The following is a 17,666-nucleotide window of genomic DNA, read 5'->3' as shown; positions in this document are numbered from 1 at the left end:
GTTGTGTTTTACTGTTCCCACTTTTTAAATGAAATTTCTTTATTCTTAAAAGGAACTCAAGATACCTGCTGCATTAATTAGCAACATATCCTACACTTATAGGATATAACTTACCAGTACAAACTGAAACATGGTTAGGTTTTGTATTTAAGCCAACAGAAATCATTTCAGTTACATTATAAATATCCTCAAAGTGATGTCCTTTCAGAACATAAAGCTTTTCACCTCTTCCCTTCCTTACTTTCCCACACTATTGACTTGGAAGGCAGACAAGCAAATGACTGGTTCAGAGGCCCCCACCAAGACAGATAATCACAAGTCTGTGTGGAACATCAGCCAGAAGCAGACTGTCCTCCTTCTGGGAGAAGGAATTTAGCTTCAATATGCTGTTATTACTTCACACTGCTTGACTGAGATCGGAATTCTAACTGTAGGAACCACAAGAAGAATTCATATCACAATCACACTTTGCTGTAGTTTATTTGCCAATCAGCATGCTACCCCCGTAACACGTTTTAAAGATCACACAGAAAATTGCACTATAATGTTAAATTAAAAACCCCCACAAAAGTACTGATCTCAATTTTCTTTATTTCTGGGTCATTTTTATTACTGCCATACCTAGACACTTCCAATTACATGCAGCACAAATAAAATCCTTTTGTTAATCTTATGAGCCAAGTTGGTTTATAAAAAAATTACTGCTTGCTCAGAATAGTTTAAAAAACTGTACATTGGTCATAGATGTTTACAACATGGAAACAGGCCCTTCGGCCCAGTGTGTCCATGCTGCCCAGTTTCTATCACTAAGCTAGTCCCACTTGCCCGCATTTGGCCCATATTCCTCTATACCAACTCTGCCCATGTAACTGTCTAAACTGCTTTTTAAAAAAATAAATTGTACCTGCTTCTACCACAGCCTCTGGCAGCTCGTTCCAGATGCTCATCCTCCGTGTGAAAAAATTGCCCCTCTGGTCTCTTTTTATATCTCTCCTCTCGCACCTTAAACCTATGCCCTCTAGCTCTAGACTCCTCTACTTTTGACTATCTACCTCATCTATGGTCCTCATTATTTTATAGACATTTGGTAATTCACAACATTTTTTATTCTTTTGTGGGTCATGGGCATTGTTGATTAGGCCAGCATTTTTATTGCCCATCTCCAATTGCCTTTGAGAAGGTGGTGTTGGAATTGCCTTCTTGAACTGCTGCTATCCATTTGGTGCAGACACATCAAGTGTTATTAGGAAGGGAGTGCCAGGATTTTTTCTCTGCAAGTGAAGGAACAGTGATCGAGTTCCAAGTCAGGATAGTGTATGGCTTGATGGGAAACATGCAGGTGGTTGTGTTCCAATGCACCTGTTGCCCTTGTCCTTCCAGATCAGTGTCGGGGGCGCGACCAACAATGGGTCGCGGGCGAGTGTCAGGAGGGTTGCAGGGCCGTCATCCGCGGCGCTCCCGATCATGCAAATCCCCGCGCAGCAGCCAGCTTTTCATAATGCCGGCTGCAAGCGGCCACGAACATGTTAAAAAAAAAATTTTTTTAATTGGCCGCATTGCGCTTATGCGCACGATGATCGGTGCGCATGCGCAGAAAATTCGGCTGCATTGCGCACGTGCACACGATGATCGGCGCGCATGCGCAGTGTGGTGCGGCCGCTATTTTTTTTAACCCGTTGCAGATTTTTGTTTTACAAGTTCTGTAGTGGTTTGAATTTATTTATTTATTCATTTATTTATTTAATTCATTTAATTTTAATTTTTTTCATTTATTTTACTCATTTTATTTTTTTTTACAAGTTTGGGGGGGGATTTTATTTGATAAAATTTTACGGAAAAAAATTCAGAACTTTGGACAGATGGAGACTCCATACTTTCCGACACCGGAAGCTTCACCTTCATCCAACAGGTTCCATTGGACAAGCGTGTACGAGGGCCAAAGGGACCCAAAACCATTTCCTCCATTGTCAGCAGCAAACAAGGTAAGAGAAAATGGTGGGTCACGCAGGTCGGCCGGTGTGGGTCACAAAGGTCGGCCGGCGTGGGTCGCGATGGTCGGCCGGGTTGGGTCCCGAAGGTTGGCCGGTTGGTAAAAATGGGTCCCCGGAAAAAAGTTTGAAGAACACTGTTCTAGATGGTAGAGGTCGCGAGTTTAGAAGGTGCTATCGATAAAAGTCTTGGTTAATTCCCGAGTGCATCTTGCAGATGGTGTACACCCCTGCCACTGTGCATCGGTGATGGAGGGAGTAAATGTTGAAGATGGTGGATAAGGTGCTATTAAAGCAGACTGCTTTATCCTGGTTGGTATGGAGCATTTTAGTGTTGTTAGTGCTGCTCTCATCCAGGAAAATGGAGTGTTCCATCACATTCCTGGCTTGTGCCTTATGGATGGTGGGCAGGATTGGGAATTAGGAGGAGAGTTACTCTCCAGAATCCTCAGTCTCTGACCTGCTCTTTTAGCCTCTTATAGCTGTCCAATGGTAATTCCCAAGATGCTGATAGTGGGGAATTCAGCAATAGTAATGCCAGTGAAATGAAAATGAAAATCGCTTATTGTCATGAGTAGGCTTCAATTAAGTTACTGTGAAAAGCTCCTAGTCGCCACATTCCGGCGCCTGTCCCGGGAGGCTGGTACGGGAATCGAACCGTGCTGCTGGCCTGCTTTAAAAGCCAGCGATTTAGCCTGGTGAGCTAAACCAGCCCCATGGGTGTTATCTAGAATCTCTCGTTGGACATGTGTGGCACAATTGTTACTCGCCACTTATGAACCCAAGCCTGAAGGTGTCCAGATCTTGCTCGTTGCTCATGGGCAAGAACGGCTTCAATATCAGAGGGTCACAAATCGTTCAAATTGCGCATCATCACTTCTGACCTTTAAAGGAAGGAAGGTAATGCAAACATAATTAGTGGCCTATTCCTAATGAAGCAGCTGAAATGATTGGGACCAGGACACTACCCTGAGAAACTCTAGCAGTGATGTCCTGGGACTGAGGTGAGTGACCTCCAACAGCCAGAATAATCTTCCTTTGCGCTAGGTAAGACTCAACTAGTGGAGAGTTTCCTCACTTCCGATTCCCATCGAGTCCAGTTTTGCTTGGGCTCCTGGATACCACACTCAGTCACATGCTGCCTTGATGACAAGGGCAGTCCGCTCTAATCTTTCTACCGTTCACCTTAAATCTATGCTGCCAGAAAATTGACCCCTCAGCTAGTAGAAACAGGTCTTTCCTGTCTATCCTATCTGAGGCTCTCATAATTGTGTACTCCTCATTTAGGTCACCCCTTTGCCTCCTCTCTTCTAAGGAAAACAACCCTAGCCTTTCCAATCTTTCTTCATTGCTGGAATTTTCAAGAACAGGCAAATCTCCTCTGTACTTTCTCCAAGGCAACTATGTCCTTCCTGTAATGTGGTGACCAAAACTGTACACAAAATTTTAGCTGTGGCCTAACCAATGTTTTATACAGTTCCATCATTACATCTCGGCTTTTATATTCAATATTTTGTCCAATAAATCATTCCATATACTTTCCTTACCACTGTAACCACCGGTCCTGCCACCTTCAGGGACCTGTGAAACTGTACTCCAAGTTCTCCCACTTCCTCTAACCTTCTCAATAGTACCCTTCTCAATATCTTCCTGTTTACTGAGTATTTTCCCTTTCTATGTTTGCCCACCCATAACTTCACACTTATCCACATTGAATTCCATTTGCCACTTTTCTGACCACTCAACCAACCCATTGGTATCATTTTGGGAACGTAGGTGTGAATCCCACCACAGCAAATGTGGAAATTTGAATCCAATAACATGTGGAACTAAAATTCCTGGTCTAGCCTAGTAACTGTAGATCCATAGCAATGTGGTTGACTGAAAATGGCCTAGCAAACCACTCAGTTCAAGGGCACATAGGAATGGGCAGTAGATGCCAGCTCAGAAAGGGATGCCCACACTCAATGAACCAGAAAAATATTTTTAAATAATGGTACAACATTTGCAGACCTCCAATCCTCTGTTTTTTCACAGACTAGGTAAGAATGGCAGATTTCCTTCCCTAAATGACATTAGTGAACCAGATGGACTTTTGAGACACTCATCAATGGTTTTACGGCCATCATGAGATACTTTTTAATTCCAGATTTTAATTGAATTCAAGTTGCACCATCTGCAGTGGTGGCATTCAGACCTGGGTCCATCGAGCATTACTTTAGGTCTCTAGATTACTAGTCCAGTCACAATACCAACATCCTCCTCCCCCTGAGGTACCTCACCTGTATCTGAGGATTGGAAACTGCTCTTTGGAGCATCTGCTATTTCCTCCCTGACTTCCTTCAAGGATGTCAGTTACTCCAGTGCTTAGTCGCTCATTATGCTTATTGTATCTAATATTTCACTCTCATTTTTAACTAGTTTGTCTGCATTATCGTTCTCCTGAGTGAAGACAATGACTATGTTATCCTTCGCCTTAATGAAGACAGAGACAAAATAGTTATTGAGGACCCTGCCCACATCTTCAGACTCAACACAAAGTCACCATGTACATGTATGATAAACCCTACCCTTCTGTTAATTATTTTCTTGCTCTTCTTGTACTGGCAAAATATCTTCGGGTTTTCTTTGATCTGACATGTTAATATTTTTCATATCCATTCTTTGCTTTCCTAATTTCATTGTATTTGATTACTTTCCATACTCCTCTAGGCCTTTTACAGTATTAAGCTTTTTATGACTTTCATTTCTATAAGCTTTCTTTTTCTGATTATCTCACCCTGTATACTTCTGGATAACCAGGGGAGTCAAGATTTGGCAGTACCACTTTTTTTGTGGGGACATGTCTACACTGTGCCCATCTTAAATGCCTTCCACTGGGTTGACATTGTTCTTCCTTCTAGTAGCTGTATCCATCCAATTTTGCCAATTCACTACCCCAATTTAGAACTTTCACTCCTGTTCTACTTTTGTCTTTTCCATAATGATGCTAAATCTAACTATTTTGGACACCATCTCCAAAATGGTGCCCGGCCCCACCAATCCATCTACTTGTCCAGTTTTCATGTCCCAACACTAAATCTAGAATTGTGCTTCCTCACACTGGGCTGATGTGCCAGCTAAAATAGTTTTCTTGAATGCAGTTCAAGAATTTTATGCACTCTGTATCCTTCACACTATTCGCATCCCAATTGATATTTGGACAGTTGAAGTCTACAACTATTAACGCCCTTTGGTTTTTGCACTTAGAAATTTTTGTCATTGATTTTGCACTCAGAAATCTGCCTAAAGATTTACTCTTCTAACTCCTTTCTACTATTTGGGGTCTCTATACACTCCTGGGTGTGTGGCTGGCCCTTTTTTTATTTCTGAGCTCAACTCATATGGCCTCATTTGATGCTTCATTAGTATATCATTCCCTCCTTACAGCTGTAATTGATTCTTCAATGAATAATGCTACACCACCACCTTTCCACTCCCTCTCTATCATGCTTGGAAACTCTACATCCATGGATTCTGAGCTGTCAATTTGGTCTCTCTTTATTTCTTTATTTTTTTATTACTTTATCAGAGTTACAAAGCCAGAACTCGAGTGTGGACAGGGGCAAACCCTCAATCCAGCTCCTTGCCTGCTCCAAAAACCAATTCAAATTGAATCTAATTCATGGTCCCCACAAGAGATACATACCAGATCCAGGCATTACACCTGACCTCATGCTCATATTAGCCAAAAGGCCGAGTTTCCAGTAATAGAAAGGGTGAAACTGAGAACAATTATCATCTTTAAGGAAACAATACCCAATAAACTATTGGGACTAATGGCAGATACGTTCCCCAGTGCCTGATGGCCTACATCCTAGGGTGTTAAAGCTACATCCTAGGGTGGCAGCGCAGATAGAGGATCCATTGTTATAATATTCCAAAATTCCTTGGACATGGGAAAGGTTCCAGTGGGTTGGAAAATTGCTAATGTAATGCCCTTATTCAAAAAGCGAGGAAAGCAAATGTGGGAAATTACAGACCAGTTAGATTAACATCTGTTGTTGGGAAATTGTTAGAATCAATTATTAAGGAAGTAACATCAAGACATTTGGAAAGTCAAAACACAATCCATCAGAGTCAGCATGTTTTTATGATTTGGAGAAAGGTGAGATGAGGTAGAAAGTGAGATGACCCTGTAAGGACGCCATCCCTTTCTATCAACTCCTTCTCCTCCGTCGCATTTGTTCCGATGATGCCACTTTCCAAAATGGTGCTTCGAAAATGAGTTCCTTCTTCCTCAACTGCGATTTCCCTAGAGTTATGGACAGGACCCTCAACAGCGTGCGGTCCATCTCCCGCGCCACTACTCTCACCCCCCTCCACTCACTCCCAAAACAAGGATAGAGTCCCCCTCGTTATCACATTTCATCCCACCTGTCTCCGTATGCAAAGCGTAATCCTACGCCATTTTCGCCAACTCCAGTGTGATGCCCCAACCAAACACATCTTCCCTTCACTCTCTGTCAGCATTCCGCAGAGACCTTTCCCTCCGAGACAATCTAGTCCACTCCTCCACCATACCCAGTACCTCTCCCATCAACCACGGCACCTTCCCATGCAATTTCATAAGGTGTAACACCTGCCCCTTTACCTCCCAGGCTTAACATCCCAGGCCCAAAACACTCATTCCAGGTTAAGCAGCATTTCACTTACACCTCTTCCAATTTGGTCCACTGCAGTCGCTGCTCCCAATGTGGTCTCCTCTATATTGGAGAGGCCAAACGCAGACTGGGTGATCACTTTTCTGAGCATCTTCGGTCTGTACGCATTCAGGACCCTGACCTTCCTGTTGCTTGCCATTTTATCAAAAGACTCTGCTCCCATGCCCACATGTCTGTTCTTGGCCTGCTGCAACGTTCCAGTGAAGCTCAACGCAAACTGGAGGAACAACATCTCATCTTCCGCTTAGGCACGCTACAGCGTTCGGTCTGAACATCGAATTCAACAACTTGAGATGATCAGCTCTACCACACCTCGACCCATTTATTTTCATCCCATTTCATTTCAACTGTCTTTTATCATTTCTTTCTTTATATATAAATTTAATCCTCCCCCAATCTTATCCACCTTTCCTTAACCTTTCTCCTCTTTGCTTCCCCCTTCCCCTCACCCCACATCTACAAATCATTCTCTGATGTTAGTTTCTCTGCTGTTTAACCTTTCACATCTTTGGTTCTCTCTGGGGCTGCCATTAGCACTCTTTCCCCTTGGTTTCTGTGGCCATTAGCACCCGGTTTCCCTGGGTTTCTGTGGTGGCGACTCATCTTTCATTCTCACTCCACAGTATAAATATTTGCCACTTTCTCTGTCAGCTTTGACAAAGTCATCGTACTCGAAACGTCAGCTCTTTTCTCTCTCTACAGATGCTACCAGACCTGAGATTTTCCAGCATTTTCTCTTTCTTACCTATTTCTACAGATATGTTGCCATTAAAGCTGAACTCAAAGTAGTTAAGATTCAGAAAATGATGGGAGTGTCTATATTATCATGATATAGCAATGTGGCGTAAGTGACAATAGCTTCCTCAAGTGGTACATTCATAAATAAGCTCACAATTTCAAATGGTCACATGGATAAGGCATTGCTATCAATACATAAGTCACGGGTAATCATTCACACTTGAGGCAGAGATAGAGCACAAAGCTATCCTGATAAGATTACTGCTCACTGTTCAAACTCACAAATGAATTAAAGTCACCACTTTCAGATCTGAGAAGTGCCTAGTCTACCTCAAATTATCTTGGACCGGCAAAATATTTCAAAAATCTGAATGGCAAGCCATTTCACCTTGCTATTCGGCAGTGACTACTTGAGTGGTATTTCCCACAAACAAGATGCTGCCGTCAGTCCAAAAAGACATTCTGTCTACTTTACAATTGAGCAATGTTGTTTGTAAAATGCCAGTTACATGGGCTACATGACACCATTATCAGATGATTGAATCAAACAGTATGTTCCTTTGTTTGTTCGTAACAAGCATATTTAACTGACTCACACTTTCAAACTCTAAAACAAAACATCTACTGTTAGTTCTACAGTTGGGCAGCACCTGCTGAACAATAAGGAATGCAATCCTGAATGCACTCAATGCTATATTAATAGCCAATTCAAGATAATCGGTCTAGCTGGTGTCATGTGAGAGTACTTTTAAGAAATGGGTGTTTATAAATGGGTGTGTATAAATATCTGCAGTGAGAGTACCTTTAAGAAATGAGTGTTTATTACTGCAGTGATGTCAGAGAGTGGGTGGAGCTGGGTTGTCTGTCAGCCTTTTACTTTCATTTTAGGCTGTTTGCAGCAGGGTGTGTTTTAGTTTAGTTACCAGAGCTGGATAGCTGCAGTCAAGTCACAGCCAGAAGGGGTATTAGTCTCTTTCTCTGTAATCTAAAGAATGTAAATCGATCCTTTGGAGATTTAAAACTAATAACTGCTCTCAGTAGTGACTTTAACCTGATGTGCTTCTGTTGAATGGTTTTGTTTTATGTCTTATGGGTGTTAAAAGGAAAGTAAGAATTACTTAGTGTTGTATTCTTTGGGGGTTATATTTGAATTGATGGTTGCTAAGATGTTCATTGTATGTTTTAAAAAGGTTAACTTGAGTTCATAGAATAAACATTGTTTTGCTTTAAAAAATACTTTTCCATTTCTGCTGTACCACACCTGTAGAGTGGGCCGTGTGCTCCCCATACCACAATCTAGTAAAAGTTGCGGGTCAGGTGAACTCCATGATACACTTTGGGGTTCTCTAAACCCTGGCCCATAACACTTGTGACATAGTTCTTTTCCGCTTACTAGAAGCAGCATACATTCAAGTACATGGACCCATTCTTTGCAAAAATATGTTCCAAGCCGTATGCCTTTTTTGAATTATCTAGGAGCTTGTGGAGCCTATAGTTCCCTGTTGCTTTTGCCACAGCATTGTCTTTTCCAATCAGAATCGACTCGCGAACCAATTAGCAGCCTTTTGTGTTATAGTACAAATTGTGATCATTTGAAATTTTATATTCTTGCGTTTGTGCTCATGACAGAAAGGTGAAAAGCTTCAGCAACATGTCTTTCTTTTTCAGCAATAATAGTTGCAAATTCAGTATTTATTAAATCCAACTTAAAAAAGCTACGCTTTTCATTCTAACAACCAACCCAGAATAGCCTTTATACAGGCAACCTCATGGATTCTTCTTTGCAAGGGAATACATATTTTTCTTTAAACTCACCATATCTCTGTGTTCCAGGTTGGCATTAAAGTTAAAGAGCTCACTCACAATTTCTAGGTAGCCTTCCTTTGCAGCTGAAATAAGAGCTGTCCAGTTATCCTGCCAAGGAAATAATCTCAAATAAGAGCAATTTTTTAAATATGTTGTTTAAATAAAATATGAACAATTATATAGCTACTCAGTTATTAGAATTACAATAAAAGTACTTACAGCATCTTCCAGATTGCAGTTAGCTCCCCTCTTTAGCAATTCTTGCACAATCTCCAAATTCCCTTGCTCTGCTGCCAGCATTAATGGAGTCTGCCCACTCTGCAATGTAAAATTCTTAATCAGTATCTGAAAGATTCAACGTTCAACTATGAAATTTAAAGTTTGAAATATATTGAAGATATTTAAGTATTTTTTCATTCCAACATAGATACACACCTTATATCCTTCTGCCATTTCACAATATTTTTAAGAGTATACAGCAAGCGAACAAATAGACTGATCAACTAACACACCTCTCCAACAAGTTCAGATATTAAGGTGAAGATCAGCTGTCTCAGCTTAAACATATTTCTCAGCATGCTTGAACGTGTTCTTTATTAAGAATGATTAATGTGGCATTTGAAATTGCAAAGCATTTTGGCAAGTGTGAAGATGTAATACCTCTCATAACAAAATAGTGAAGCATTCCCAACGCAACCCTAACTTTTGAGGGGGAAAAAAAGAGGGGCATTGTACCAAAATTCCACTCAATTGCCAAGCTGTAAAGTTCCTTGCATTTGTTTACCTTAACAGTGGTCAGTCAACAATGTGGGTGTGGCAGACCTCAGGCTCCAGTCTGACAACAGCCTATAATTGTAGTCACACCCACATGACTGCAAAACAAACACCAAGCTTTACATCACCAAGGAAGCTGGAGATACTAAGCACTTAACCAACATTAAAGAATATAGTAGAGTTTTGAAACGTTGTATTTGGGCTGTGTTTATATTTACTCTGGTAGAAGCTCAAACAGCACACAAGGTACCTAGATAACAATGCTGACACTTCATAAAGAGAGGGAGAATATATGTTTTTAAAAATCACTGAATGACTTGTCCCATGCAACTTTCACACATTTTCTACCAACCAATTGCAGAACAGCAATGAGAGAGGTCTGAGACAAATCAATTTGTCCACCTCTTGGTAATACTGTGATTGGTAGGCTTGGGGAATTAAGCAGTTTTAAACTATTATAAAATAATAGCATCAATATCACTCAGTAATTTTATTTAACTTGCAGTTAAGTTTTGAATCCACTATACATATTACAGCAATTCATTTTAGTTAGCAGAAACCTGTATTTTAAATATCTCCAGCATATTTCAGTACCATTAATTTTTTTTAAATGGTGTAAAGTTTTCATGTAAATAACTTCCTACCTCATTCCTTTCATCTACATCCTTGTATTTCTCCAGCAGTGCCTTAAAAGCAGTGATATTCTCCTCTTCAACGTAGGTTAACAGACTGTGGGACGTGACAGCGGCCATTATGTAACCTTCAATTATACCTACAATATTAAAATACAAATTTGCAATACTTCAAAATAATGAACAGAAATGGTCAGGGATTTTAATTGCTAGAAAAAATAGAACCCATTTCAAGCACCCAGTATGAGAATCAAGCGCTCTTTTATCAGACATGGTCACATGTAACGGAAGGTTTCCTCCAACTTCCCAATAACACATTTCACACAAGTTTAAAACAAAATATTCAGGGCAGCATGGTGGCGCAAATGGTTAGCACGGTTGCCTCATGTCGCTTAGGTCCCAGGTTCGATCCCGGCTCTGGGTCACTGTCCTGTGGAGTTTGCACATTCTCCCAGTGTCTGCATGGGTTTCGCCCCCACAACCCAAAGATGTGCAGAGTAGGTGGATTGGCAACGCTAAATTTCCCCTTAATTGGAAAAAATGAATTGGATACTTTAAATTTTTTTTTAATTAATTGCCACATCATTCATTTTCTGAAATTGCTCATTGAGTATTAGAGCATGGTTGATTTGTATTAAAGTCACAAGAGGTGACAGGTCAATCTGCCAACATGCCTGTGGCTCCCTTACAAATGTATCTGCCATATCTCACTGCAAATTAGTTGATACCAGAGAAATTTCTGGAAAAGTACAATACAGCTCTTTTCATGTACCGAACATCTGCATACATACGCAACAGGAATGTATGAAATGTCATTTCATTTTCATCAACACTACATTGAAACAGAATTAAACTCTACATTACATCACCCCCAACCTCTCAACAGCCAACTAAGTAGTCGTTTTTCTGCATTAAGCGTATTATATGACTTTCATTTTATAGATTCCTTCATGTAGAATATCTCTGAGCACTTTATAAAGGATAAAAAGAAACTCGGGAGAGGATGAGTTAAATTAAAGGAGGTTAGGGAAGCTAACACAGGGATAAAGAGCTGATACGGTTAAGTTACAAGGAACAGAGAATGTTAACATATACTAGATGCTGTGGTATGAAGAGGCAAGAGTTCAGCTCCTTTTTCACCAACACACCTTTAATGGTTCAACCTCTCTCTGCACAGAACTCTACAGATCATCACCAGCTCCAGAATCCACCTGAAGTCCCTTTACATATCAGTGTCAATCATTGAACACTTAACATAAATGAGACAATCATTGAACACTTAACATAAATGAGACAACTAATTGCAATGTCTCTTAACCCATTACTTAACAGTCTCCCCTTCCTTGGAGAAAAAAACCAATTAGGTAAAAACAAAATTTCAAGAAACTAAAATTTCAAGAAACTAAAACACACACTTGAGTCCCCTTTTTTTGGAGAAAAAAAAAACATTCACAGAAACAGACGCCCTTCATTCACGATATCTAAAAGTTTCTGTGAACTAGCCCCTCTTTTCGTGAAACAGTCTGACAGTTGATAGCTACTGTCAACCCATTTAATTTTTGTTATTTCCCCTCTGTCCAACGTCTGCTTTAAACTTGCGATGTCTATCCGTTACCTCTTTTCATTGACACTTTTGTAGAGTACACATTTTCCCACAGAGATTTATTGTCAATGTGACAGTCAATAGGTATATTACCTAAATCCTCTAATCCCAAAATTTCTGTCAATATCTGACTTATATAAAAGGCCATATCCACCGCTTCCACTAAGCTTAATGTCTCAGCAGCCAAAGTGCTTTTGACCATTCTCCTTATTTTCTTTGTTTCCCACACAAGAGGGCAACATTTACCATTGTTCCCCAAAAGAAAAATTATAAAACCTCCTGCGCTTGAAACTCCATCACATAAATTTGCATAGGACGCATCACTATAAACTATGAGTTTTAAATGCCTAGGATCATCTAAAACAGTGAACTTCAAAACACACTCCTGCATTTTTAGTTTGGCCAACACTTTATTTGCTCTTATTATGTCTTCCACTTTGGGATCATTCATCTTTGTACTCAACTCTAAAACATCAAAACTCACGTCCGGTCTAGTCTGTCTTCCTAACCAGTTCAGTTGCCCAATTAAACTTCGCAGTTGCTCTTTTTCTATCTTCGAAACCATTGCGTCTTTTTGTGAAACCCGGCCACGACTAATTGCTATTGGACTGATTGCTATTGGACTCTTTCCAAGTAAGGTTGCTGACGTAAAGTTGCCCCTAACTGAGTCTGTCCGATTTCCAAACCAATATATTTAAATGCACCGGAAGCCTGACTTCCAACCCTGAATTCTTTCCTCAAACCAGAGATTACAATAGCTTCAAAATCACTAGTCCCACCCCACAAAAAATCATCGACATGCATCATGATGATGCCAGCAAGATTTCCTTTATAATGCCAGTAAAACATTGCAGGATCTGCTTTCAACTGGCAACAGCCCAACTTTAACAAGACTGACCTCACCGAAAAGTACCACACTCTAGATACATCATTTAATCCATACACACATTTGTTCACCTTCCAGAGTACCCCTTCTGTGTTAGCTGCTTCTTTAGGAGGAATGAGAAAAATGTCTTTCTGGAGCTGATGCCCCTGCAAAAAGGCAGCTTTTATATCTATAGATTTGCATTCCCATGCCTTTGTGGCTAATAGAGCCAAGAAGATCTTTAAAATAACCTTTCCTGCTGTAGGTGAATCTACCCTTAAGTCCTGATCGTCTAAGTTTTCTTCAAATCCCCTTGCCACAAGCCTGGCCTTTGCCTTATAAGTTCCATCTGGAAGAACCTTTTCTGTACAAATCCATCTGTGAGATAGAGCTTTTTGTCCCCTATCCGGTACTTCCGTGTATACCCCAAATTCAATCCAACTATGCAATTCTTGCTGTTTAGCATCTTTGATAACTTTTTCATCTAATTTATTTGAAGCCACCAAAATCTCACGTGCATGTGGGCTTCTACTTCTATTGGTATTCGTAGTCTTACTCATGTTCCGAGATCTTGATAAACTACATCCCCTCTCCCGCCTGGTATCTCGTTCTGTACTACTACTGCTTGATCTTTCTCTTCTGTAGCGGGATGTCCTTTCAATAGTTCTCAACCTTTTCCTGCGAACCTGTTCACTATCCGATGTACTATCTGAACTGCATTTCTGTGCCCTCCATTTTTGAACTTTGTTTTCCCAATCCATTGTCTTAATTTCTTCCCCTGAATGCTGTACATTCAACCAATGTTTATACTTTCCAGTGGCCTTCCCTGCTCTACTAATAACAGTCCATTGACTAGACCCTTCAGGCAAGTATGTCACTTTTGTACCAACCTTTGGCAGTTGCCCTTTCGGAAAAATGGCCTGATCTAATTTATCAGCAATGTCGTGTTCCTCTACAGAAACCCTGTCTATATCAGTTAACTGATCCTCATAGTTCTGTAACACATGCGTACCAGATGACTCTGGTTCCTCGTCTTCTCTGTCTGCTCTGTCTAAATTTAAAAATTTGTAATCGGTACCCATTATCCTTGATGAATGTACCCTAACAGTTTGATTACCATGTTGCAAAATAAATATTTTGCCATCTATGCCTATGATTTTCCCTAGGCCTTTCCATTCATTAGAATTGTCTCTCTTATAGTATACCATTTCTCCTTGCTGAAAAATGGCATCTGATGGCCGTACATTATGTCTTAAAGCTCTGCGAATTCTTTCAGAGACTTTTGCTTCCAAAGAAGCTTTTCTACTGCTATGTAACGCGTTTAAATGTTCAGCAAAACCTGAGCTAATTGTAGTCCCTTCCCAAGCTGGAGGCTGGTCATCCAAAATGGAGGGAATTTTAGGATTTCTACCAAACACCAATTGATAAGGACTATAGCCCCCAACCATCTGCAATGAATTCTTTGCATGTACCGCCCATGCTAAAGCTGAATTTAGCGTGCAGTTTGGTCGATCTCCCAAAATTTTCCGAAGCATGTCATCGATAACAGTATGATTTCTTTCGCAGACACCATTACTAAACGGGCTTTCGGCAGCCGTGTTCATAACTCTGATATTCATGTTTTCACACATATCCCTAAACTCATCATTAGCAAATTCACCCCCATTGTCCGTAAAGAATTTTGCTGGTGGACCCTTTCCTGTCCCGATCCATTTTTCCACAATTTTGTCCAAAATTACTCTTTTCTTTACTTTGTACAATCGTTGATTGACTAAATCTGGTAACTAAATCTACAAAATGCTAAATAAATATATTATTTGCTTTATCCCAGATCTTAAGGTCCATGGCCACAATGTCATTAAAATCCCTGGCCAAAGGTAGGGTTACTATCGGTCGTGCTGGTGTCCTTCTGTACTTCCTGCAAACTTCACAGCGATCACTAACCTGTTCTATCAGCTTATAATAGTCATCATCCCTTACCCCTGCATCCTTTAATATATTTTTCAGCCTCCGAGGAGACAGATGTGCAAATTGCCAATGCAGTTTTACTACAATAAGCTTTTTACCAGCTAAAGTCGCATTATCAACTGTCATTAATACATCCTTAGCCACTCTACTTGAAACATTATTTGTCAATAGTACAGTACAATAATGTCCCGACTATGTAAATTGTTAGTCCACCGTCTTTCCAAAAACTGTTGCCTTATCCTGTTCCATATCCAGCTTCATGTGTGCTTTCTTCATCGACGGTCTGCTCAGAAGCAAAGGTATCTCACTTGATACAACATCCGTGCTAATAAAATGATTCACTCCAGCAATATTGCAAGGGATCACCACTCTTTTCAGCGACTTCAGAATATTATCATCCCCAAACCTGAAACTTGTGGAACTTTTAAATTCCTTAACCTTGTTTTCTCTTTCCTAAAGCAGTCACCTTCGTCCACATAACTACTGCACTTCTCCATTGGTCGTATGATTCCCTTTCAGAAAATAGGGGAGGATAATCATAACCAGCCATCTTTGTCCTGGGTTCAGCCATGTTTCGCTTTTTCTTTTTTTTTGTTTCACTCCTTGGTTTGATCTGGAAAAATTGTATCTTTCAAGCCTTCACATTTACACAGCAACCATTCTCTGCTACCATTGTTAACATGTACTAGATGCTGTGGTATGAAGAGGCAAAGAGTTCAGCTCCTTTTTCACCAACACACCTTTAATGGTTCAAACTCACTCTGCACAGAACTCTACAGATCATCACCAGCTCCAGAGTCCACCTGAAGCCCCTTTACATATCAGTGTCAATCATTGAATACTTAACATAAATGAGATAATCATTGAACACTTAACATAAATGAGACAACTAATTGCAATGTCTCTTAACCCATTATTTAACAGGGAATAGTCACCAAAGGAAGGGAAGCTTTTACCAGGGGGCAGTAATACAACAATGGATGTGCAATGAGACAAAGCCAGAGATCATTACTTAAATATAATGGACCTAGACTGAGTGACGGGATATGAAAATGAAGAACCGTAAAATAGATGATTTCACAATGATGGGAGATGGAGAGTCAATGGAGTTTGGCAAGGTGTAAGGGACTCTCTGAATCCATACTGAAATTTTTGAAAGGTGCAGGTGTCAAAATTAGATAAATTGATACAAAGCACAGGAAATTGAAGTAAGGAAGGTTCTGGAGGTGAAAAAGGGCTACCATGGATACTAACAAAATGGGAGATAAAATGGACAGCTCAGGATTAAACAAAGTGATCTGATTGAGTTAGCTAAGGAAGTTAATCATAGAATTTACAGTGCAGGAGGCCATTCGGCCCATCGAGTCTGCACCAGCCCTTGGAAAGAGCACCCTACCCAAGCCCACACCTCCACTCTATCCCTACACCTCCAACTTATCCCCACACCTCCAACTTATCCCCGTAACCTCAACTAACCTTTTTGTACACTAAGGGCAATTTAGCATAGCCAATTCACCTAACCTGCACACCTTTGGACTGTGGGAGGAAACCGGAGCACCTGGATTTATATTAAAAGATACATTTTGGGACTTCCGATGGCGGCATGTGGAGGAAGTCGCACGTTGGGTGGTCCCTGCTCGAGGCTCGAGTTTTTAGAATTTAATGCCGGGTCCGAGGGGCAATTTTTTGACAATTAAGTGCAGGAAGCTATAAGGAAGGAGGGGGATGTCAAAAAACCAAAAGAAAGCCGCCATGAAGAAGGGAAACAGTGAAGGTGCACCATCGAGCGAAATGGTGAGTTTGGTAACTGGAAAGACGGCGGAGGTTGGTTCGCGGGGTGGGGGCGCACTGGAACTTGAGAAACAGGTTGCAAAGCACATGGATGTGATGAGGAAGATGATGAGGTGTTCGTGGAGGAAGCGATGGCCCCGGTGAAGGCGGTTGTGTCGAGGACTTCGACTGAGGTGCGTAAGCAGGGTGAGAAAATAAAGGGAGTGGAGGAAGCCATGTCGCAACACAGCGATCAGCTCATCTCAATGTGTGAGGGGCTGCAGAGGTTGGTCGAGGCCAACAAAGGATTTGGATTTTGTTTATTGTCACGTGTACCGAGGTAGAGTGAAAAGTATATTTCTGCGAGCAGCTCAACAGATCATTAAGTACATGAAAAGAAAAGGAAATAAAAGAAAATACATAATAGGGCAACACAAGTTACACAACGCAACTACATAAACACCAACATTGGGTGAAGCATACAGGGGTGTAGTGTTAATGAGGTCAGTCCATTAAAAAAATGCAAACTAAATTGGAGGACCTGGAAAGCAGGTCGAGGCGGCAAATCCTGAGGATCCTGGGCCTGCCCAAAGGGGTGGAGAGCCCAAGGCCAACTGAGTACTTTGCTGAGATGTTGACAGAGCTGGTGGGGGAGGGGGAATATCCCTCCCGGTACGAACTGGATCGGGCGCTTCGGTCATTGAGGCCTAAACCAAAGGCCAATGAGCCACCAAGAGCAGTGATTATTTGCTTCCAAAGGTATCATGTGATGGAGAAGGTCCCGAGTTGGGCGAAGCAGAAGGTGCAGTGGGCTGGAGC

General features: G+C 41.0%; 1 protein-coding gene across 1 annotated transcript in view; it reads right to left on the bottom strand.

Annotated features, from left to right (window-relative positions):
- kidins220b (kinase D-interacting substrate 220b) overlaps positions 1-17,666 on the bottom strand; it is a 241,804-nt gene that overhangs the window by 171,998 nt on the left and 52,140 nt on the right. The window contains 3 exon segments of the mRNA XM_038800309.1: positions 9,245-9,343; positions 9,455-9,553; positions 10,654-10,781. Of these exon segments, the coding sequence (XP_038656237.1) occupies positions 9,245-9,343; positions 9,455-9,553; positions 10,654-10,761 (306 nt within the window). The 5' untranslated portion in view covers positions 10,762-10,781.

Source organism: Scyliorhinus canicula, chromosome 6, assembly GCF_902713615.1.
Source record: "Scyliorhinus canicula chromosome 6, sScyCan1.1, whole genome shotgun sequence".
NCBI classification, from domain to species: Eukaryota; Metazoa; Chordata; class Chondrichthyes; order Carcharhiniformes; family Scyliorhinidae; genus Scyliorhinus; species Scyliorhinus canicula.
Note: the sequence above shows the minus strand (reverse complement) of the source record. Positions and strands in the feature narration are given on the sequence as shown.